This window comes from Aplidium turbinatum, chromosome 8 (assembly GCF_918807975.1).
Source record: "Aplidium turbinatum chromosome 8, kaAplTurb1.1, whole genome shotgun sequence".
Taxonomy (NCBI): Eukaryota; Metazoa; Chordata; class Ascidiacea; order Aplousobranchia; family Polyclinidae; genus Aplidium; species Aplidium turbinatum.
Window position 1 is genome coordinate 8,544,365 of NC_137479.1, and position 23,089 is coordinate 8,567,453.

Sequence of the window (23,089 nt, forward strand, 5' to 3'; positions counted from 1 at the left end):
CCCGAAATTTTGTGAGGAATTGTTGAAATTGTATGTTTCCGCAACAAATGGTTTGATATGCTTCTAAACAGCTGATGTTAGTCCCACGGCAGACTTAACTTACCCCGGGGGGATAGGTTTTTGTTATTATGGTTGAAATTATCCATCGATCAGACTCCGTTATTTTCTTTCATACAACTTCAAATACATTTTAATAATAACATTTGTTGGAGCTGAAACCAACGCTGAACCAAATGGCGTCAGTTGCAACAATCTGAAACCCCTGAATGGCCCAGTGGCGTAGCCAGGGGGGAGGGTTGAGGGTTTCAACCCCCCCCCCCCCCTTTGGCACGCGTGTGACGTCACGATATTGAGAATGATGCTTTCAGTCTCTTTATGTCTCTAAAACAAAGTTTACTTAACTTTAAATGAAACTGCATTAAATGAGCGAGTTTTGCCAATACCAAACATTCAAATATCTCAGCCAGGAATTAGCAACAAGAAAACATAGAGACTTAGCTTTATTTCTGAAAAATGCCGAAGAAAACATGATCTTATCCTTTTGTTATGCCACCGGACAGCACCATTTTATAGGAATATTCATACCTACATTTTTGTTGAAAATGCTCTCAGAATGCACAAAATTTAAAGTAAATTTTAAAAATTTTCTGGGGTAGGCCCCCCAGACCTCCGCTGCTGGGTGTCGTCTTAGGCGAACACGCAGGCGGGCTTTGCCCGCCCGACGTCATAAAAAAAAAACTTTCAAAATTTCTAGCCACGCCACTGGAATGCCTGTTTTATAGTTTTTAGTCTTCTTTATAATTTCAATCAATTACGTATACTGTATGCCTGCAAACATAAAATATATCCAGTTGGTCATGGATACTCCATGCAGGGTTGTAACCAGATTTCAAGTTTACTTTGCATGCTTAGCAATTTTTATTGAAGTAACATTTATTTTTTAAACATTCACAATTGATGAAAATGGCTGTTTAATGTCTATTTTATATCATATCTAGGCTATATGTCGTAGTATCATTATTGTTCATATGTGCTTTATCTTTTTCTTTCTTTTTAATTGATTTTCAAATTTTTTGGCCCCCCCCGAAAAAAACTTCGAGATCCGCGCCTGACTGTAGGCTATATACTGTACTTTATTGTGTACCGTAATTAAATTCTTTTCTCGCTTTCCTCTTCGTCTCACTTTACCACTATCGCATTTAATTAGGTCGCGGAGCACCATGAAATTAATGCGACGCGAAACAATGGCAAAATTTAGCTGTTTGCATTGGTCGTCAGTTCGCGTAGGTCGTCACTTTTTCTGTTTCCCCTGGGGTGACGAGTTATCCAAGTTCTACTGTACCTCGTCTACCTGTGTTCAAAGCTATAAAATCACAATCTACAAAAAAAGAATCGCTTTACAAAAAAGGAGAAGCTGAAATTTCTAAAAACAGACAGCTTAGTGGGGGAACAAACAAAGGATTGTGGCGTCACAGACATCAATCCTTATAGAACACTGCGAAATCCTACCTCGCAGTTTACGCGGCCTCTTTTCTGTCGCTGGTACACCGCAAAATCCTATCTCGCAGTTTACACAGCTTCTTTCTGTACACAACCTCGCTTCTTGTCGCCGAATGCCTATAATCTCTCCCAAACAAATAATTTGACCACTACAAAAAACTGCCATTAACTGAAAAACAAACGACCTATTTTTGTTTGGAAAATCAAGTAACTGTGGAAAAATGATAAAATAGTAGCTAGTTACCCCTTATCGTTACTTTTTCAAAAAAGTAACGAAGTTACAGTTACTCAAAAAGTAACTAGTTATGTAACTAGTTACTTTTTTAACTAGTTACTGCCCACCTTTGCCCAGGGGTTCTTAACCAGGGGTGCACGCACCACTAAGGGGTGCGAGACCTGTGCCTAGGCGGTGCGGGGATGCTGAATTATCAAGGTTTGTTATAATATGACGTAAGAAGCAAAGTTGATTTACCAGGTTTCAACAAAAATTTCGAACTGTAGGCGACCATTACTTTTCAGCCAATCCTAGGAGGGGGTGCGAGAACTGATTGGTAATTTCAAGGTGGTGCCGACAAGGCAAAAGGTTAAGAACCGCTGCATTAGCCTAAAGTGGAGTTTCACCATCATGTAAAACAAGAAGCAATGGAAATTAAGACCTTTTTTATTCGATTGATAATCGGGTGGTGAGGATGAAAATAATTAATTTTTGAAACGTTTGCTGAACATGAAAATTGTTTCAAGATTTTGAAATTTCATTTTCTGATTAGATTGACCAGTTGTTCCCACCATTTTGTTCCTAAAATCCTTCGTTTACATGAGTTTACATAAAAATTTCGTTTACATGAGTTGCCAAGTCGAATAAGAAGCCTTTAACCTGAACCAAACTATTGACTGTGTATCACGTGAAATCGTGACTAATCAATAGGCCACTCACATGTTTAAAGCAACCACTATCGCATGTGGAGTCGACTTTATAGGACTCAGTTCGTGGAGGAATAAACAAATGAAGTGCACTTGACATCAGACCAATTTTCATTTTTCCTGCGTCATACTTCCTTAATGTTGGAGTGTAATAGATTCTCAATCCTGATGAGTCTTTGATATTTTGTACTGAAGAATACAATTGGTAACTCAGTAAGTTAACGACATGCTTAGTCAATTGCACATCAACTAAAAAATGACTGATCTGACAACTGAAGAATTAGCTGCTAACCTTTTAAATCAGGATTATTATAATGAACTGAGAGTTTGAAGAATTTGTACCCGTCTGGTCCCCCAAAGGGGTAGCCCGCATTTTCAGGAAGAGGTATGACCTGATGAAAAACGTAGCACACATCAAGGTAAATATACAAACTGAGTAGCCTAATAAAGTATAAACAACCTTATATGGATCCATAATACTTATAGGCTATGCTACTTCTTAGATTATAAAATGAGCTAAAAACAAAACGAAAGGACTTGGAAACACGTCAACAGCAAATCCTCGCAACAGAAAAAATAAACTGAAATCTTAGAAATTGCAGAAAAAATGTGATGAAGAAACAAAAAGAAAGAATTAATAGGCCTCTGTATGGTATGGCTAGCCTGGTCAGCTTATTTGTAATCTGTGGGACGCCGTTCAGAATGGAGTGTTTTGACAAAAATGTGTAGTAAATGGAGTGTTTTGACCGGTAGACGCTTTAAACATATGACAATTTTCGCTATAAACCAGCTGACTGCAGTCATTGCAACCCTTCTAGCACTAGCACTCAGTTAATTCTTTTTTTTTAACTCTGTTTGGTAATTAAAGAGGAAAAAAGAGTAATGGCAAGGGTGGGAATCGAAACCACGTCATTAAAATACAGTTATAACCTCCCTAACCCCAACCCTGAAAGCTATAGAATAGATCATGCTGCAGATGGCGAAGCATTTACTCGATTTAGTTTCTATTGAAAATATTTCGAAACGAGCGCTCACAATATCACTTGCACGTAACACTCCATCTACTGCAGCGACCTACAGATTATAAATACGATTCTGGTCAATGAGGTGCAAGTTGGTATTTTAAGGATAGGCCTATTAAATTAGCCTACACTTGTGAAATGTTCATTCTCGGACAAAGAAAAAAACTTTTATAATAATTTTCACTAAAAGGTAAGTCCCATGCTTGTAGCATTGGGGAATGAGAAGAGAATGTTTTCATTGTACTAAGCCATCGGCACAAACGAAAGTAGGGAGGCCAGGTCCTTTCTCTCGACCGCCTTTCCTACAGCAACTATACCCACCTAATTTATTACACCCTGAGTAGAGGTGAGCTGTGTTTTTCAACAACCACCTTGAACCGGGAGTCGAACCAGGATTGTGTGATTCCAAACGAGCGCCTTACCCGCTGCGCCATCCCACCGCTCACAATTTTCACCAAGTTGCTTGGACAGCAAATCATTTTTTACATTAATTCAACGTTTGTATTGATTCAACGACTGATTTGCTATCTGGGTTATTCTCAACAGTGCTGAAGTTAATCAAACAAAAGACATTTACAAATGCAAATACAAACTTCGATTCCAGAAGCCCAACTAAAAATCACTTCACGGCAACTTTCAAAGTCTGGATGTGGGTGGGGAAAACATGGTTCACCGTTGCCGTTAATGGTGCTATTCTGCCAAAAATACAAATTATGTCATGGAACTGCTAAAGCAACTTAATCTAGAGTAATTTTTTATTTGTTTACCAATAAAGCGACCACTCGACTTTGTCGCATTTTGATTTTTAACGAAGTAGGATTGTGAGGGTCAAAACTCTGCTGTTTTGGCCTCTATATCCACAAGGGTTCATGTTCATTTGTTGAAGGTGATATTACTTGAACATTTTGTTACCTGTTTTCTAAAAGCACAAAAGTTATACAGTATAAACTAACTCGGTGACCTATAGATGGCTCAGAACCAAATGGCTGTTTTCACGCAAGGTAGTTTCTGTGGTTGGACCTGTAACATACTAACATTGCATCGCCTCCAATGGTCATGTGTGATGGCATAAGAGAAAAGGTACAATAGCACCAACAACGAGCATTTTTGCTGCATGTGTACGCAACCTCTGACTAACCAACGCGACAACTTGGTTTAATTTAATTTTATAATTGTTAGTATTGATTAATTAATTTTATTTAAATATTTTATTTTAATAACTTTATTTTAATTAATTATTCAATTATTATTAGTTTCATTTAATATAATTATTATTTTTATGGGCAGATGTGAGAGGAGGGAGACATTCGCTGTAATAATTTTTGGTGTGTGCCTTTAAAGTGCCCCTGACAGGTAAATAAATTTGCGAAATTTACCTAAGATACCAAAAAGGTGACACTAACAAACTTCCCTGACCAGAAAATTGTAAAAAATGTCAACAGGCTACTAAGTTACACGCTTGCAAACTTTCGTTGACATCGGCGAATCTGACACTCATTCTATTGCGAAAATAAAAACGGCAACATCGCTGTGACGTCACTGTAAGCTGGAAGGATACAATTTGTGGTGACTGGTGACTTGGTTAGGTATAGTACGGCTACTGCAAAACGTGAATGTGTGGGGCTCTGTTGGTCTAAAGCACGTGCAAATTAAGAATTACCGAAATAGAAAAGTGAACTTACTATTACTACCAGGTTTTGATCAAATAGGTTGAGTTTATTTTTATCAAACAGCATCTCAATTCAATTGAAATTGCAGTTTCATAGGGCTACAATTTTGATACTTTTTTATTTGTCCTAATCTGGCTATAGCCATTTGCAGTGTAACAACAGTATCTCACAAACAGTAGGCTACCTTTAATTTATGGTTGAGGCAATGCTTAAAAATTGCTGTTCATGTGTATTGTTGTATTTAAAAATATCTATCCCAAATTTCCTTGCCAACTGAAAGTATTAAGTGCAATAATTCTCATTGTTCAGATGCTTCTCATGTTGCCTCAATAGACTCTTTCTATAATATTATAACTGATGCTCTCAAAGCAGCTTCTGATAAAATTTTTGTTGGTGTAAAGAAGAAATGTAACATATTTTCTGTTCCTGGTTGGAATAATCATGTTAAGCAAGCTCATGCTACTGCCAGAGAAAGTTACATCATGTAGGTGAAAAATGGGAAACAGTGAAATGGTTACCTATATGAGTTGATGCAGAGCAAACGAAAGGAGTTTAAAAAAGCCTTTCGCCGTTGTAATCATGCCTCTGAACAACATAGAGCAAATGTGCTTGCCTCAGCACTCAACTTGGACAGCTCACATAAGTCATTTTGGCAGAAAGTAAAAAAGTCTACTTGCAAAAAGAGTTCTCTTTCTGTAAATGTTGGTGGAGCACAAGGTCCTGAAGCAATTGCTGAGATGTGAAAACATCATTACAGCTCCTTGCTAAATTCTAGCAAAACCAACACTGAAAAAGAATTTGTTAACTCATGTATTTCTTCTAGGGATAAATATTACAACTTTTCTTGCAACATGGACACAATTGGTTCCTTGCTTGTCAAACTGCCATAAACCGCGCTGCTGGTGCTGACAAAATTTCAGCTGAACATATTGTTTATGCTGATTATTTGTTTTTATATTAGTGTACTTTTTAATATGTGTCTTAGTCATGGCACTGTACCAAATTCTTGCTTGAACACTGTCTTAGTCCCGATTGTAAAGAATTTGAATGGCGACATTCAAGATCCAGGTAATTGCTCTAGCCACAGTAATCTCAAAACTGTTTGAACGTTTTATGTGAATCATCTATTGCCTTTCTGGAATACCAGTGACAATCAATTTGGGTTTAAGTCTGGTCATAGTACTGAAATGAGTGTTTTTTATTAAAACAACCAGTGTCCTCTTATATCAGTCATGACACTCCTGTATATTCTGTCTTTTTGGATGCTTCAAAAGCCTTCGACAAAGTCAATCATCATTTATTGTTTAAAACGCTTATCACACGTAACGTGCCTACTGCCTATCTATTTTGTTCGCTTATTGGAATACTGGTGACCTTTGTGCCTTTATAGTAAAAAAACCATGCAAGTGAGGTGGGAAGGTCACCTGTGCCAATCATTTACTGTGTCCAGCAGAGTCTGACAAGTTGGGGTGTTAAGCCCCTATCTTTTTGCCGTATACATTGATCAGCTTTCTTATCTCAATAAAACAAAAGTTGGTTGCTATGTTGGCAACTCTTGTCTAAATCATATTGTTTCCTGATGACATTTGCTTCATCTCGCCTAGTTTGTGTGGCTTACAAAATTTGTTAGATGTTTGCCACAAGTATGCTGTTGAACATGAAATTACTTTCAATTCTAAAAAGTCATTTGGTATGTTATTCTCCCCAAAAAACTTTTATCTTTTACGTGCTCCTCTGCTACATCTAGGTAAATCTGAAATTGTGTTCACAGACTCTGTAAAATATCTGGGTGTATTTATTGATAGTTCTCAGATGAAAATTATATTTCAAGGCAAGTACGCTCTCAGTACTGTGCTGCAAATAATGCAAAATCTCAATTTTTCTAAATGCTCACCCGCTGTAAAAAACAGTTTATTTTGTTCTTATTGTATGTCGTTTTACTTATCCCAGTTGTGGAACAAGTTTAGATCTTCTGGTATAAAACGATTACGTGTTGCTTACAATGACTCTTTCAGAATATTGCACAATTTGCCTCGTTAGGTCAGTGCCCGTGAATATCAAGTAATGAATAATGTAACTACGTTTGATGCTTTATTGAGGAAAAAACATGTTTTCATTTATTAACCGATTGCATACACTTCTCAAATCGCTTTATATCAGACATGATGTCATCTGATTATTTTTATCGTTCTGAATGCTTTCAATTCTTCCAACGCTCATTATATTATATGTAAATTTGTGACAGTAGATAGCCTATTTAGTGAGCTTTTAAACCGATGGCATCCAAGGTGGCTCTCTGTGATCTTTGTGCATTTTCAGTTTGTGTATTACAGTATTTCGTTGTTTTGTTTTCGATGTGGACAGCTTTGTCTGACGCAAATAAATAATAAATAAATATGTGACAGTGTCAGTGACAAAGACCGTGTGGTTTCTTTTTACGCTTTCCCACAAAACAAGGTGCTGAGAAGAAAATGGTAGAAGTTTTCTTCAAGTGTTCGAAAGTAGGATGGGCCATACAAAACTAGTCATATCTGTTCTCTTCACTTCACTGAAGATGATTTTGTTAATACCACTCAAGTAAAAATGGGCTTGAGCAAACTTTACATTTTGAAGGAATCTGCCATAGGCTACCATCTGCAGTATAACAGCAAAGATGCAACCAGTTGCTGATGATGATTTCAGCACTTCTAAACAACAACGTTTACAAAAACGTGCCCTTGTACAGGTAAACTAGGCTTTTACATGTATAGACTCTGCTATGTACGTACTGAGGGCACATTATGAGAGAGAGAGAGAACTTTTATTTATTATGAATAGTGATGATGAATTAAATATGAATGATGATTCGTACAATTTCTTCATTTTTCACTTCAAGTATATTTTAGGTTTTGTAGGAACGTATCCAGTACAGTTTTATTAAACTGTAAAAAACAACAGATCTTTGAAAAAAGTAACCGCTTGTACCAACTCCGACTAAACTGTGATCCAGCAATCACATCTAGGAAACGTATGTTTCATCCGTCGCTAAGAACGCCGACTTACAATGACGTAATACCAACAAAGTCGTCCCAGAGCAGTGAAATATGGAGTTTCGCCTGTGGTGGCGCTGCGGAGCCGTCGTTTGATGTAAATTACGCCCTAACCAGTCGAGCTACGAGGTTAAGGTTAAAAAGTTCGCTAAGTATGATTCTGCGCAAGGAAGTGCTTTAAAAAGTTACTATACTTGGATCCAACCTGTCAGGGGCACTTTAAGGTAGCCAATTTTCATCAATACTCTTCTAAGAGCAAGTTTACGCAGAATCAATGAGATTTAATTAATGCGTTTATTAATGTTATAACGGATTTGATACTACGCTTTGTCAAGTCTAGTTACAGCTTCGTGGTTACTAAAGATGTTTAAAACAAATTTTTTGTCGAAATGAAATATTTGCAAAAAGTTCTATTCAAAATGAAAGAAAGTCAACACAAATAATAATTTCTCATTGAAACAAAACGAAACAGCTTATTTCAAATTTTAGGTTACTTTCTGAATTTACAAGCTTTGTGAGATGGAGGTATCCCTCACACTTTCGAGTACCTTTCTCTAAGTTTAAGCTTAGCTATCCATTACTTTGTTTTTAGACACCTTGGAAGATTGTACAAATGTACAGTGTAGCCTACACTATCGTTTAGTATTTAAATAATATATATAACTATGACAGCTAATGTAAGAAAATTGATGATAAAACTTTTCATGAAATAGTGGTGATATAATCATGAAAACAAGTCCGTGTAGTAATGGGATCCTACCTCCAAGCCAATACAGGCGTATGCAGTTACATGATGAACTACAGATCTGTATTTTTCTTCTATTATTCGTTCTGTCTGAAAATCATAACAGACAGAAATTTTAAGCGTTATCCAAACAGCAAAATCTGTCATTTTTGCATTGTATGCAGATTCAACTTCTGCAGACGTTGAATCAATGTAAAAATAACGGATATTGCCGTTTGGACAGTTAATGATGACTATTGCTTTAGAGTTGTTACAATCACAAGATACAAAATCCATTAACTCAACTCAAAAAAACTCACAAATCTACATGAACAAACAACTAGCCAATCAAGCAAATTATCAGTCTCTCATCTTTTTTTAAAACAAAATCACCATTCAAAACCATGCCGGCCTTCAAATTCAAAAAATATTTTTGCAGATTTGAGCAACTTTTTAAAGTGATTCGTAAAGCATGGAATTGACTTTCTAATTTGGATAGATGCAAGTTATCTTAGAAAAACTGTTTATTGCTTAAGAGCAACTCACACTGATCATATGATGCTTTCCTTTAAGTTTAGGAATTTCGATTAAAGTGCACTTGTAATACGTGGGTTGATTTGGAATTGCTGAATCATTAGCACGAGCTTCAAAAGTCAAAACGTCAGTTTCTTTGAATTCCAGATTGGGTTGTGGTTCGAGTACAAAAACGAATTTTGTACCTGAAACAAAAATAATTCAAATAGCCTATAACACACCATCACCATTTAGGGACTAGGCTACCATATTATGGATAGTGATATTTTAACTATACAGTACTTTATTTTATTACAAATATACCAGTTAAAAATCAATAGAAAGTATTTTTTTAATAAAAAGTGTAAAAATATACGTAAATGCTATACAGTATATTGCGCCTGTTTGCCATTTGCATGCAAAACCATTGTAATTGGTGCGTGCGCACTGTCAGTGACCTTCAAGGATGTGCTTGAAGCGTGGACGTCGCTATAATAGCATTTGGACTGGAAGCCAAACGTTATGCCTCATCTTGCAGGGCAAACAGGATTGCCATATTGGTAGTTATAAAGCCAAATGTTAGAACTTTAGCGCTTTTTAATGCGTTGGAAGGCTACTTAGATTTTGGCATTTTGATATATTTTTGGCTTTTTTTAAGTTTCAGCATTGTAAATAGTTTAAAAAAACTCTGTTTTATCAATGCGCAGCAGCCTATATTTACAAAACATCAGGTTTGAAATGCAGCTTTTCCAAAATCTTGATAATGCTTTTCATAATATTACATTTTTGGCTGATTTTCTCAACAGCATGATTACTACCATAGCCTAAGGTTTTGCGACCGTGCCATATTTTAATCTGAAAATGTATTAAAAAAACGTCAAGTTTCTAAAATTTGGCGTCAAACCAGCCAATATGGCAATCCTGTTTGCCGTGCAATGGCATAGCGTTTAGCTTCCAGTCCAGATACTATCCCAGCCAGTAAATCAGTCTTTTTTACATTGATTTAACGTCTGCAAACGTTGAATCAATATATAAAGAGACTGATTTGCTGGCTGGGATTATAGCAACGTCCACGCTTGAAGGCGGAGCATTGCCAAATTTTTTTAAATCAAAACCCTGCGCACGCCACCGGCCGTAAGCATCATCATAATATCCACGTCGTGAATTGGTTGCTTAATGAGATGCGTGTATGCATTGCGGCACCAGGCCAGCGTATTTGCAAATAAATGGACAAAGTGTGTGTGCAAGGGTTGGTGGTAACTAGCTCAGTGGCCGAGTGGTTTCGTTTTCTGCTCTGCTGCTGGTAGAACTGAGATCGATTCCAGGTCTGGTCAAACCGAAGCCTTTAAAACGGTACCGATTGTGTTCTTTCTTGGATGATGCAGTGAGAATAAGTAGGGTAATAATATGATGACATCGTAAATCTGACATAAAAGGAAAAAAATGAGCCCTGTCACTAAAAGACCTTAGGCTAACTGTTGTAGATCGACAATAAATAAAAGTAATAAACCCATAGCATTAGTTGGTGACTTGTGTTGGTGTGCGCGCAAGGTTGTTGTCCCAGTCAGATAAGTTACTACAAGTCGCACGCATCAAAGTGGGGCGACATGAGATGTTCGCTTTTTGTGTCGCACTCGCAGCTAATCATGAACGGGAACAATGTGTGAGTGATTTATTCCTTGTAAAATAATACTATGTTGGTTCAAGGTAAGATGATAAAGGATTGCCGCTTTGTAGTTACTTTCATGATGGATGCAGCTTTTCTGTTACTAAATAAGCAGCAGCCTTCATTGAGGTAGTTGTTCCGGCGTTCTTGTCAGCACAGATAAAGGTTGCCAGACTTGCTTCATAGTACGGTATTTACCCATTTCGTTTCGTTGATTGCAAATTTTTCATCAAGGTTGACATATTTTATTTATTTAATAAGATTGCCATAACAAAAGCTTTATAAAACATTGCTAAACATAAAGTAAACATCTAAACTCTTTACAACCCTCACAACACAACTGAAAAGTGGACAGAGAAATGTGAACAAGTGCTCCGCGAGTCACTCACGGCAGAAGCCAACATGTCGACTGTGCACAGAGCACGCAAGATCAATTAAACACACCCAAATCAGAAGAATCAGGAATTTCACAACAAAGGTTACTGATGTTTTCATCAACATATATTACAAAATATTTCACTATGAACCTTGAATTCTAAGTTTAGTGCCCGATTTGGGAAATAATTAACATCTCTTCAATTATATTTGTTCCCGACAGAATAATTATACACTAAGCGTGTGTCAGCTTCGCTGTACGCGTGTATCGCTTCAATCAAGCTGCAAAGTAAAATTTGCCAAAACAATTTTACTTTGTGCGGCGATTTGCTCGTTTTTCCGAGAGCTCTGCAAGCTAAAAAAAAACTAAAAATCTACTAATCTCGGCACTTAATATATGTGGACTTTTCAAACCACCATTGTGGTGGGCTGGTAGCCTATACAATAATACATAGTTGGGTTTTCTTCTACGAAGACCAGCTCACCTCTGTGTTGGAAAGTATGCTTGTTAAAATTTCCTTCCTGATTTTGATCATCGTCATCATAAGCGTATATCATCCTCATTGTGTCTGCCTGCAAAAAATAAAATTGCATTTGTACAAACTATACCTGTCTCGCACTTTCCTCAGTAGCCTATAGAAAAGTACTATATCCCTATTCTAGGGTTACCATATTTGAAAAAGCAAAATTCCGGACAGTGCATGACTATTTTCATAAGACCATATATGCGCTACCGAACTATTGGGTCTGCTACTATTCGGAGAGTCCGATTCGGAGAGTTCCCTATTCGGAGACAGCCTTTTTCGGAGAGTTCCCTATTCGGAGATTTTTTGAAATTTTTTTTGAAAATTATCGGGAACCGTAGCCTAATTATCATTGCCGCTTTTACATCGTTTTAACGTCGCTAAACGTTCAAATCGTGCAGAAAAAAATAGAAAAATGTTTGAACAATTAAATGAAAATTCGTCATGTCAGTTCAGTTGAATTGTTTTTATTTGTGACCATCATATCAAAAACAATACACGTCAACATAGCATAGGTAGAAGCGACAAAACGCGAACGGTAAAACGTGCTTGTGACCGAAGTACCGGTAAGTGATTGAGTTGAAAGAAATTTGGCACGCCGCAACACCTTCAGAAAAATTTAAGATATGAAGGGAAAATAAAAAAAAGAAGATGTTACAAAATAAATAAATCATGGATTACCGGTAGTTTGGATCAACAAATGTGTGGCCTACAGCTGAGAGGGTCGAACGAAGGAACGTAACGAAGGAACTAACCAAAGGAATTCCAGGTCATGTAACGCCGAAACCCAGGTTTATTCTAAACTGCCACTTAGGTTTTAACTTCATCTTTTATAGCAAACGCAATTTGGCAACTGTCTTTTTTTAGTTGACGCGTTTTCGCTGAGACTTTATTTCATTAACCCCTATTGTTAATCATGAAAACTGTTGTTTTGATGTAAAACACATATTTTGAACAAACCCAGACAACAAAATTCGTCATTTTTACATTGATTTGAACGTCTGCAGACGTTGAATCAATGTAAAAATGACGGATTTTGCCGTCTGGGAAGGCATAAAATGCAAGAATGCAAAAGAAACGATATTGTGGAATAAAATACAAAATTCTCTAAATAAACAGAAGAATCGGACATACATCTCTCTGTTATCATTTTTAATGTAAAAATTCCTTTTGTGGTCTCTTTGTCTGGAACAAATAAAAACTGTGCTGTTGAAATTTCCGATTGTAATTTTGGTCTCAATCTCATCATCATGATTCGGAGTAAGATGTTTGTTAGATGATTCACAAGGCTAATTGCTCTGTGGAGTGAGCATTCTGTTGCTCCGGTTTTCTTTGGTAAAGTTATGAATATGGAACGTACCATATCACTAGGGTCTTTCCGGTGTCATAAATATGATTTAAGATCTCAGTGGTTAGGTCTAAACCCCACTCATCTAAAGCTTCGAGAATTTCAACTGTAAAAGAAACGATATTGTGGAATAAAATATAAAATTCTCTACTGTAAATAAACAGAAGGCGTCGTTGGATTTAAAATTTTGTAATAGTTGGGGATTCTAATATATTCTAAGTTTGCATGCAGAAGGCGACGCAGGATACATGTCAATTTTATCTGAGCAAACATTAATAGTTCAAAATTAAATTTAATTCGCTTTTTAGTCTTAAAATCTCAATGGTTAGGTTTAAACCCCACTCATCTAAAGCTTCGACTATTTTTTTCTGCACGATTTCAACGTTTAGCGACGTTAAAACGATGTAAAAGCGGCAATGATAATTAGGCTACAGTACCGACAAATTTTCATTTAATTGTTCAAACATTTTCTATTTTTTTCTGCACGATTTGAACGTTTAGCGACGTTAAAGCGATGTAAAAGCGGCAATGATAATTAGGCTACGGTACCGACGAATTTTCATTTAATTGTTCAAACATTTTTCTATTTTTTTCTGCACGATTTGAACGTTTAGCGACGTTAAAGCGATGTAAAAGCGGCAATGATAATTAGGCTACGGTACCGACGAATTTTCATTTAATTGTTCAAACATTTTACTTCTATTTTTTTCTGCACGGTTTGAACGTTTAGCGACGTTAAAACGATGTAAAAGCGACAATGATAAAATTAGGCTACGGTACCGACGAATTTTCATTTAACTGTTCAAACAATTTATTTCTATTTTTTCTGCACGATTTGAACGTTTAGCGACGTTAAAACGATGTAAAAGCGGCAATGATAATTAGGCTACGGTACCGACGAATTTTCATTTAATTGTTCAAACATTTTCTATTTTTTTCTGCACGATTTGAACGTTTAGCGACGTTAAAGCGATGTAAAAGCGGCAATGATAATTAGGCTACGGTACCGACGAATTTTCATTTAATTGTTCAAACATTTTACTTCTATTTTTTTCTGCACGGTTTGAACGCTTAGCGGCGTTAAAACGACGTAAAAGCGGCAATGATAAAATTAGGCTACGGTACCTGATAATTTTCAAAAAATCTCCGAATAGGAAACTCTCCGAAAAAGGCTGTCTCCGAACAGGGAACTCTCCGAATCGGACTCTCCGAATCGGACTCCCCGAAACGGGCCATTCAGCGAACTATTAGCCATTAGAATTAATAGTTAAGGATTCTATATCAAAAATTCACTAGGCTTCCTCTATGATATTTCAAGTAAATCTCTGATTATAATACATGTGCGAAATCGCCTGCTTTTATAGACTGTTGGAATGTTCTAGTAATTTTCGCAGCATGTGATCTATATCTAACCAATTCTGATTCAGCACAACGGTCAATAAGTTCAAGAAAGTTCCAAAGCTCCAGAAAGTTCTAAGTGGTAAACATCATTGATAAGGAAAACGCTCTGTTACATTATAATTCCGTACAACCTCATAGTAAAAAAATGGCAGTGTTGCACAGTACGATTGCAGATGCAGTAAAATGAGCTGGCTGAGCGAATTTTCTAGAAAAAAATTTTCTAATTCCCCCAAAACGCCTATCATAAAATTTCGGACATTTGAGTATTTTTTAAATTTCCTCCCGGACGCAAAATTTAACACTAAATTCCGGACATGTCCGGAATTTTCCGGACGGTATGGCAACCCTACCCTATTCCCTTTCGTGGGTTATTTTCTTCCAAGCGCGTCATAGAATGGTTCTTAAGTGGCCATAGAGTTTAAAAATTAGTTTTTTTCAAACAAAGTATCCTACACTGCCTATAAGCTGGTGCTGAAATGCTGCACGTTGAAAAACAAAGCTCACTTTTACTTAAAAAGCATTAGGAATTGTGTGAGCGTAGCTCTGCCAAGAAAAAGTCTACAACACACTCTTTATTTCATTGGAAAACTGACATCAGTTTACAATATGCAACTACAACTCTTTGCTACTGCTGCACTACAAGTTGCAACATTACAGCAGATTGTGAGGCAAATACAGTACAATCACATGACTAGAATGCATTATTCGGCAACAACACTCACAGTGATAGGTCGATCTTGCTTCTCATCACAAGCAGCCAACTGTCTGACAAACTTTAGGAATGTAACTCCATCGCACTCCCAACCTTCCAAAAGTTCTACATTTTGTTCATCATCAAGTGGAGGATAACCATTGTGATCCAATCCATGTCTGTCCTGATACAAATAAATCGAATAGTTTTTACATTCATACTGCGATCCTATAGATTCGAGTTTGAATTGAGTTACTGTAGGCCTATGTTATTCTGAACACAGTAGCACGTTGAAAGTACAGTAGGCCTGTGCTTGTAGCTAAATACTTTACCTGAATCTTAACCACAAGGACACACCAAAGGAGCACATGCAGTCACTCACTGTGATATGAGCTTTTCCATTATCCACCCAACCAAGATGGATGTCTGCATCTACCATGTCTCCATCCTGAGAAAATCCAATTGCAATCCAACCAGTGGTGTTAACTTTAAGCTGCAAAAGTTTTTATTTTGTCTGTACGTTAACCTGGAGTTGAAACATTAAAATCAGTGGATAAGAAGACCATTCTCAGTTTCAGTCTTCAGGTAGCCTACTGTTGATAGGTGTTTGATTTGTTCATCCGACATCCTTCTGAGCATCATGAAGATGTATGCGGTGAAGTCGCTTTCACCAGTCTGTCAAACAGCTAACGACGAAAAATACAGGACAAGATGATAATATGTCAATGCGGCTGTCACGGTTCTTTCTATCTCTTACCAGGAAAGAGACTTGGGAAAGATTAATGACATAGTTTATTGGGATATCAAAGGTGAAACAGTCAAATAAATAGTCGAATAGTTCTACTTGTGAATTGATAAATGAAAATTCTTGAAGGACTTTAACGAATGGTTCATCACTTTCAACAAATAATCAAAATAACTGTGAACAGCAATAGACTCCAACAGCAGGAACACTTATAATTGACTTCAACGTACTTCACTCACAGCTTCTCATACAACTCTAATTTCGATCACAATTTCTAATAGCACTATCTCTCATCTACTCGTATTCAATAATTTCAACTACAACTTCGATCTCTATCAATAATAATCTCAATAATAATTACGCAAATTACGCCACTATTTATAGCCGGTTTGTTCTGACCAGTAACTTTCAGAAGGTACGATGTCACGTTTTAAGAATTCATTGTTCTGTTCAAGGTTTACAACCCTAAACATCTTTGTGACGTCATAACAATCTGCTACCTGACAAATTGCTTGATCTAGTATTCTAGTCTAGGGTTGCCAGATTGGGCGCTTTTACGCCCAATTGGGCTACTTTTGATTTCTCCAGGCGCCAAAAATTCGCGTTGGGCGCGCTTTTTTGGCTGGCGCCCAATTGGGCTACTTTTTTTGAAAATATAATATAACTTTTTATGTAAAAATTGTATCATGTTTAAGATTTTTACCTAATTCGTAGTTATTTTATTGAGGAGCAGCGTTTTTGGAGGCCTCGGTCAGGCAGGGTTACCAATTTGGTACAAACATGCCAATTTTCAAAAATATGCATGTTTAGGCTTTAATATCTGGCAATCCTGGCAACTTAAGTATTCAGGTTTTCATGAAAATGCAGTGGATGGTCGGATGGACATTAGTTCAGTTTGTTTTTATTTCTGACCATCACAACGAAAAACAATATATGTCAAACATAGCAGGGGTCTAGAAAAAGGTAGAAGCGACAAAACACGGACGCTATAACGTGCATGATGCCAAAGCAGGACAATCAGTTATGGCATGGTCGCAACACCTTAATAAAGTTTTTACAAATGTAGAAAAATGAGAAAAAAAGGCTAGTGATTTTTTTTTAACAATTTATATGAGTAAAAAAAAAAAGATAGTTTATGACCAAAAATAAAATGATTGATTGATTGATTCTACGTTGATCGACCTTGGTGAGTTATCAAAACTGTTGATAGTCTTGAGGGGAACACTCTTGATGCGTTAGCACATCACGAAAAGCAATTAAACCATTTTTTGTGTTACTTGGTGTGGTACCAGTAGGCCTACTTGTTTGTAGTTATTTTAACAAACAGTTGAGTGAATGCATGGTTGCCAATCTGTCTGAAACATGTGAAAAACTGGAAAAACACTTATAATTTGGGACTGATGATCAAGCCCTCGGGAAGAATTTTGTATAATCGCCTACCTCTTTGCTTGGGCTCCAATTTGGGCTCCATTTTAGAACCCCCCAAAAAATTGGGCTACTTTTGGGCTACTTTTTGCATAAGCTTGGGCTCTTTTTTATATTTACCTCTGGCAACCCTATTCTAGTCCAGTGCTACTCAAACTTGGTTTGGTTGGTTTGGTTTGGTTTGGTTTTGAATCTTTATCCTCGGACTGACAAAGCCTTGATAGGTTATTCCTGGTACTTGTTCGCATACTTGTAGAGGCACTTGACGCAGGGCCGGTTACCGAGATTGGCAGAGTGAAGTTTTCCGATTGTTGAAGTCTTGTTGCCGAGAAATTATTCCATTCACTAGGTGCCGCTGAATGGAGAGCAGTCCTGAAATGCGTTGCTCAAACGCACACCCCGAGAGTCGAACCAGCGCCGTGTGATCTTGAGCCCGGCGCGTAACCACTGAGCTATTTTTATGCCGTGTACCGGCTGAGCACCTTCCATCACTTGGCGTCCCGGTCAATTTGCGAAAAAAATACAAGAGCAAAGTCATTATTACTTTTGTAACAAATATACAAAAAAAACAAGTAAAAAACACTTTTGTTAATGGTCTTTCGAATTTTGTTGCGAAGTGTGCGCTTGCTTATTTGCAACCAGCTTATCCAATTGCGGTTCAATGGAAGACAATGCTACTCGAAGAGGAGCATGGATATCCAACGCGTTTCTGTGTTTTCTCTGGCCTAATTTCATGGGACACATGTGTCCCAGCGGTCCTCAAAGGGTTAAACAGCTCATGGTAGAAAAGCCGGCTTCACATAGATATGTAGAAGGGAATGGAAGCAGTGTTTTAATAGCCATGGTAGTCTCGGATATTCTGCTTTTATTTTGACCCAGAAGCTTGCAAGGGAGTTTGATTCAAAAGATTTTCGCAAACCTTCATCAGCAGATACATCCAATAATTTATACTAAACTACAATCATCTGATATTTTGAAGTCAGAGTGTGGCCGATCGATTGAGACTCTCACTTCTCTACTCGTTACTGAACGCTGCAGGCAGGCCCGCAACCAGCAAATATTTTCGGGGGGGGCATTTAATTTTTATCAAAGAACTAACATTAAAATGATGCATTGTGGCATTTTTATGTTAATGTCCACGCCCATTGATAGAGTGTGTGGCACTACCATGCTACGGTTCAGTGGTCATAACTTATGTCAATCACGTTTTTGTTTAGCACAGCATTAAAGGAAACTAGTCTTTGTAACCTTTTCTCATTTAGCTATGACTACCCAAGGAAGAAAATTACGATATCACAGTAATGTGTTCAGTCGGTTACAAATAAAATACAACATCTGTAGGCTACGAACTGCATTGGCACGACTGGAGTCATAAATTAATCAATAACATATATTTACATCAACATAAACGAACAGATACATATGAATAAACTCAACACGGTAATTACAAATTACAATCCTGAAATATTTTGTTGGCTCAACAAGTTTTTATGTTTGTAGGCCCAAAGAAGTTGACTTTGCAAATGCAAAATGACATTTTAATTTAGAGCATAAGGTCTAACTTTCTACTTGATTTGGAAAGTTCGTTTAACACCAATTCCGCGCTTGGAATTCGAGTAGGCTACGATGGATTTGCATGAGAGCTAGTCCAGAAAGCCTGTCCTGCCCCATAGTGCTTCTAAGGTAACTTTTCAAGCGTCGTAGACAGCTAAATGTTCTTTCTGCAGAAGCAATTGTGACTGGAAGTGTAGCCAAAATTATCAAGAGTTTGTAAATGTTTGGATAAAACTCTTTTTGGGATTCTATTGCTGACACCGCATCAATCGCACTTGCTGGCCTTTCACTTTCAAGAATACATTTAAAATCAGATTTACAAATGCCTAAGCCCAACTGAGTAGCTTATTCACCACGCTATCGCAGCTGCTTTTGATCTCGAATTATTTAGTTGTTTTTAAACGCTTTTTATGGTGATGATGGATCAGGCCCGTAGCCAGCCGGGGGCCAGGGGGGGCCTCGCCCCCCCTGGCAAAATCCCAACATTCTCGAGCAACAGCTACCATTATAATGATTATTATAAATTATAATGATTAGCAGATATTGCTACATTTGGATCTAGCCCTGCCGTTTGTGAGTGTGGATTCTCAGTGTTAACAAGGGTTGACGCTCCCACTAGACGGAGCATGTTACAACCAAGACAGGAAAACTTGGTGCTTATGGCCTTTGAACATTCTGTATCGAAATCTATCGATTTAGACTTGTTTGTGAGACGGTTTGCATCCAAACATCCGCGACTGCAATTGCAATAGACTAGCTCATGCAGTGGCGTAGCCAAGGGGGGGTTTTGGGGGTTACAACGCCCCCTTTTGGCACGCGTGTGACGTCACGATATTGAAAATGATGCTTTCAGTCTCTATGTCTGCAAAACAAAGTTTGCCTAATTTTAAACGAAACTGCACTAAAAGAGCGAGTTTTGCCAATACCAAACATTCAAATATCTCAGCCAGGAATTAGCAACAAGAAAACATAGAGACTTAGCTTTATTTCCGAAAAATGTCGAAGAAAACACGATCTTATCCTTTTGCTATGCTACCGGACAGCACCATTTTACAGGAATATTCATACCCAAATTTTTTGTTGAAAATGCTCTCAGAATGCACCAAATTCAAAGTAATTTTTCAAAATTTTCTGGGGGAGGCCCCCCAGACCCCCCGCCGCTGGGTTGCTGTGTTATGTTGGTCATTGTAATATGATTGCCGTGATTTAACTACCAAATAAAATAAGAGACCAGTGTTGGCCTTAACACTAATCTGATATATTGCAATTTTTGTGGATATCGATATTTGAGAGGTTAAAATGCCAAAATCATTTCAATTTTTTCGGCCCCCCCTAAAAAAAGTTGGCCCACCTTGCTTTGTGGTCTGGCTACGGGCCTGTGATGGATGCTGACATTATGTATACGCTAACGAAACAGATAATGAGGATGCCAGCCTAATTTATCGAACAAAATTGTTAGCATAGCTTCCAACCAGCGTAACCTACTTTCGGTTTCGATAGTCTACACTCCACAGTACGTGCACGGACATTTTGCCGAAAGACATTTTGCAGAAAGACATTTTGCCGAAAGGACATTTTGCCGAAACTCATTTTGCCGACAGGACTAATTACCGAATTCTATAATTTTGCCAATTTGTCTAATCGGCATTTAGTCCTTTCGGCAATTAGTCTTTCGGCAAAATGAGTTTCGAAAAAATGTCTATTCGGCAAAATGTCTTTCGGCAAAATGTCCTTCCGGCAAAATGTCCTTTCGACAAAATATCCGGTTACCCTACAGTATGGCTGTACGTGTACGACGTATAGTTGTTCCCGACAATTTTCACCAAATCAAACGTCATATAAAAACCGTTCAAGTCTACTGAATATTACGTCATGGAAATTCCTAAAGCATGTGCCAAAATTGCACCAGCGTTCATAAGAATTGTGTCAAACCTGTTTGGGCCTGTTTAAACAGGAAATATTATATCAGCTTTAAACACCTGTTGGAATGACTTCATAATTGTCTTTCATTATTGCGTCACAGTACTGCATACGTGAATTTGAGATATTGCTATCTATTCTGGTCATTCGTAAAATGATTGTTTGAAAGTTGGCCGCACATTTAACTGTTGGCTTAGTGCTTGCTAGCTGGACAAAGGTTCCGTCTTTTATCCAAGTAATCTGTTCTGTAGTGACAGTTTTCAGTGGTGTACGCGTTGCACCCCCTCGTTTTCGGTAGCCGTGGGCTAATTTTTACAGAAATACACTTTTTGAAAAGAAGTTCAAGTGTGTGTTTCTTCGGTCATTATATGCAGACGAACGGATCCGGGAACTTTAAGTTACAATTTTCCCACGAAGAAATTATGGTTTACCGCTGTGACCATAAAAAATAAAAGACGTCGCTTGTTAGCTGGTAGGCCAAGAAGAACTAGAAGCATAAAAAAATAAAAGACGAAGTTAGTTAGTTGGTAGGCCAAGAAGCACTTAGAAGCAAAGAAATAATAAAAGAAGATCTTATTGGTTGGTAGTCTAAAGAAGTAAAGAAAAGTAAAGACATTTCTTCTCAGTTTGGTACAGAAGAAAAATAACTTTGACATTTATTGGCAAGAAAGAAGATTAAAGGCAATCCATCTGTGCTTGAAGATTCAAGTGGAAGAATCCAAGCAAGTTTTGTGGACGTTTGGACTTCACATACTCGTACAGCTACGGTATCGTGCATTTAAATTCTTTTTTGTATTTTTACGGTCTTTGCAGTTAAGTTTTTTATAACTACTGTAATTTGTGTGTTTGTGTAACTTAATTTTTTAATTGTTAAATTTAGCCCTAACATTTAATATGTCTACACTCGGTGGTGACAGGGACTCGACCGCCGTAGACTCGACTGAGTTTAAGCCTGATGATGTTCTTTGCGGTCGGGCAGGCCATTCTGGGGAGGGACCCATTAACGATGAGGCTAAGTCAGTTCGAGAGGCCCGGCATCTTAGACGGGATATTTTGACTCAAATTGGGAAACTTTCTGTGGCCCTAGGTTCTTTGAGTGATAAGCAGGAACTGTTAATTTTTCGATCTAACTTATCTACTTTAGAAGAGGAATTACGGCATTTCCATGCTCTTTTGAGTAAAATTGTTAACTCTGCAATCTTGGCAGAACTTCGTGATAGGGTAGATCCCGAATTTAACTCGTTAAAAAATAACTTCGAACAAAAAGAAAGTGAGTTGTCAGATAGGTTGGATGCTGACATACATCCTGAGGATTGCGCCTCAAATGTAAGCACTAGGATGTCTGAGAGCTCGTCACGGATAGTTGCACAAATTAACCTACAGTTAAGACGAGAGGAGCTCCAGATCCAAGCTGAGGCCGAAGCGAGAGCTGCTGAGGCCGCCGCGAGAGCTGAGGCCGAAGCAAAAGCTGCTGAGGCCGCCGCGAGAGCTGAGGCCATACGAGCTGAGGCCATCGCGAGAGCTGAGGCCGAAGCGAGAGCTGCTAAGTTCGCACTCAAAGACGCTCAGTTGAGGGCCGAACAACGTAAAGAGGTAGTTTTAGCTGAATATCGTTCTGAGTTGGGCTCCCGGCGTAGCTCTAGGAAGGGCTCTTCTAGGCATTCCAGAAGTGAACATCAATCACAGTTTAATTTACCTAACCTTTTCCACACGCTTGTTCAATCCGTAAGTGGACCTGTACAATCCACATGTTTTCCAGCTGTTTCAGGAGGTCTCGGGGCCGCGGCTAAGGGTCTTCCGAAGGCTGTAGAGCCAAGGTCTGCAAATTACAACCGAACTCCTCCCCCAGAGCGTACAGGTCACGGGGCCGCCATTAGCAGTAATGCTTTGCCCCCTTCACAGTTTTCAGCGCCGCTAGTTTTTGATCGCCCAGCTACACGTAATTTGGGTGGTTGTGAGAGGCGTATCGCGTCTCCTGATTTTAACGTGTGTGAGGATCGTGATCGGGCTGTGCATGTGACTGAGCCCACTCAGCCCCTTAAGGGATATAGCTTGTCTTCT

The 23,089-nt window shown here is 38.0% G+C and overlaps 1 protein-coding gene across 1 annotated transcript in view; it reads right to left on the reverse strand.

Moving 5' to 3' along the window:
* The window catches only part of LOC145775720 (DBH-like monooxygenase protein 1), a 47,876-nt gene that overhangs the window by 19,495 nt on the left and 5,292 nt on the right, over positions 1-23,089 (reverse strand). The window contains exons 2-9 of the mRNA XM_082587078.1: positions 15,767-15,877; positions 15,416-15,568; positions 11,906-11,993; positions 9,413-9,585; positions 8,903-8,977; positions 4,037-4,138; positions 2,714-2,813; positions 2,435-2,610 (exon numbers count right to left, since the gene is read on the reverse strand). Coding sequence (XP_082443204.1) covers positions 2,435-2,610; positions 2,714-2,813; positions 4,037-4,138; positions 8,903-8,977; positions 9,413-9,585; positions 11,906-11,993; positions 15,416-15,568; positions 15,767-15,877 — 978 coding nt within the window. The remainder of the gene's footprint in view (positions 1-2,434; positions 2,611-2,713; positions 2,814-4,036; positions 4,139-8,902; positions 8,978-9,412; positions 9,586-11,905; positions 11,994-15,415; positions 15,569-15,766; positions 15,878-23,089) is intronic.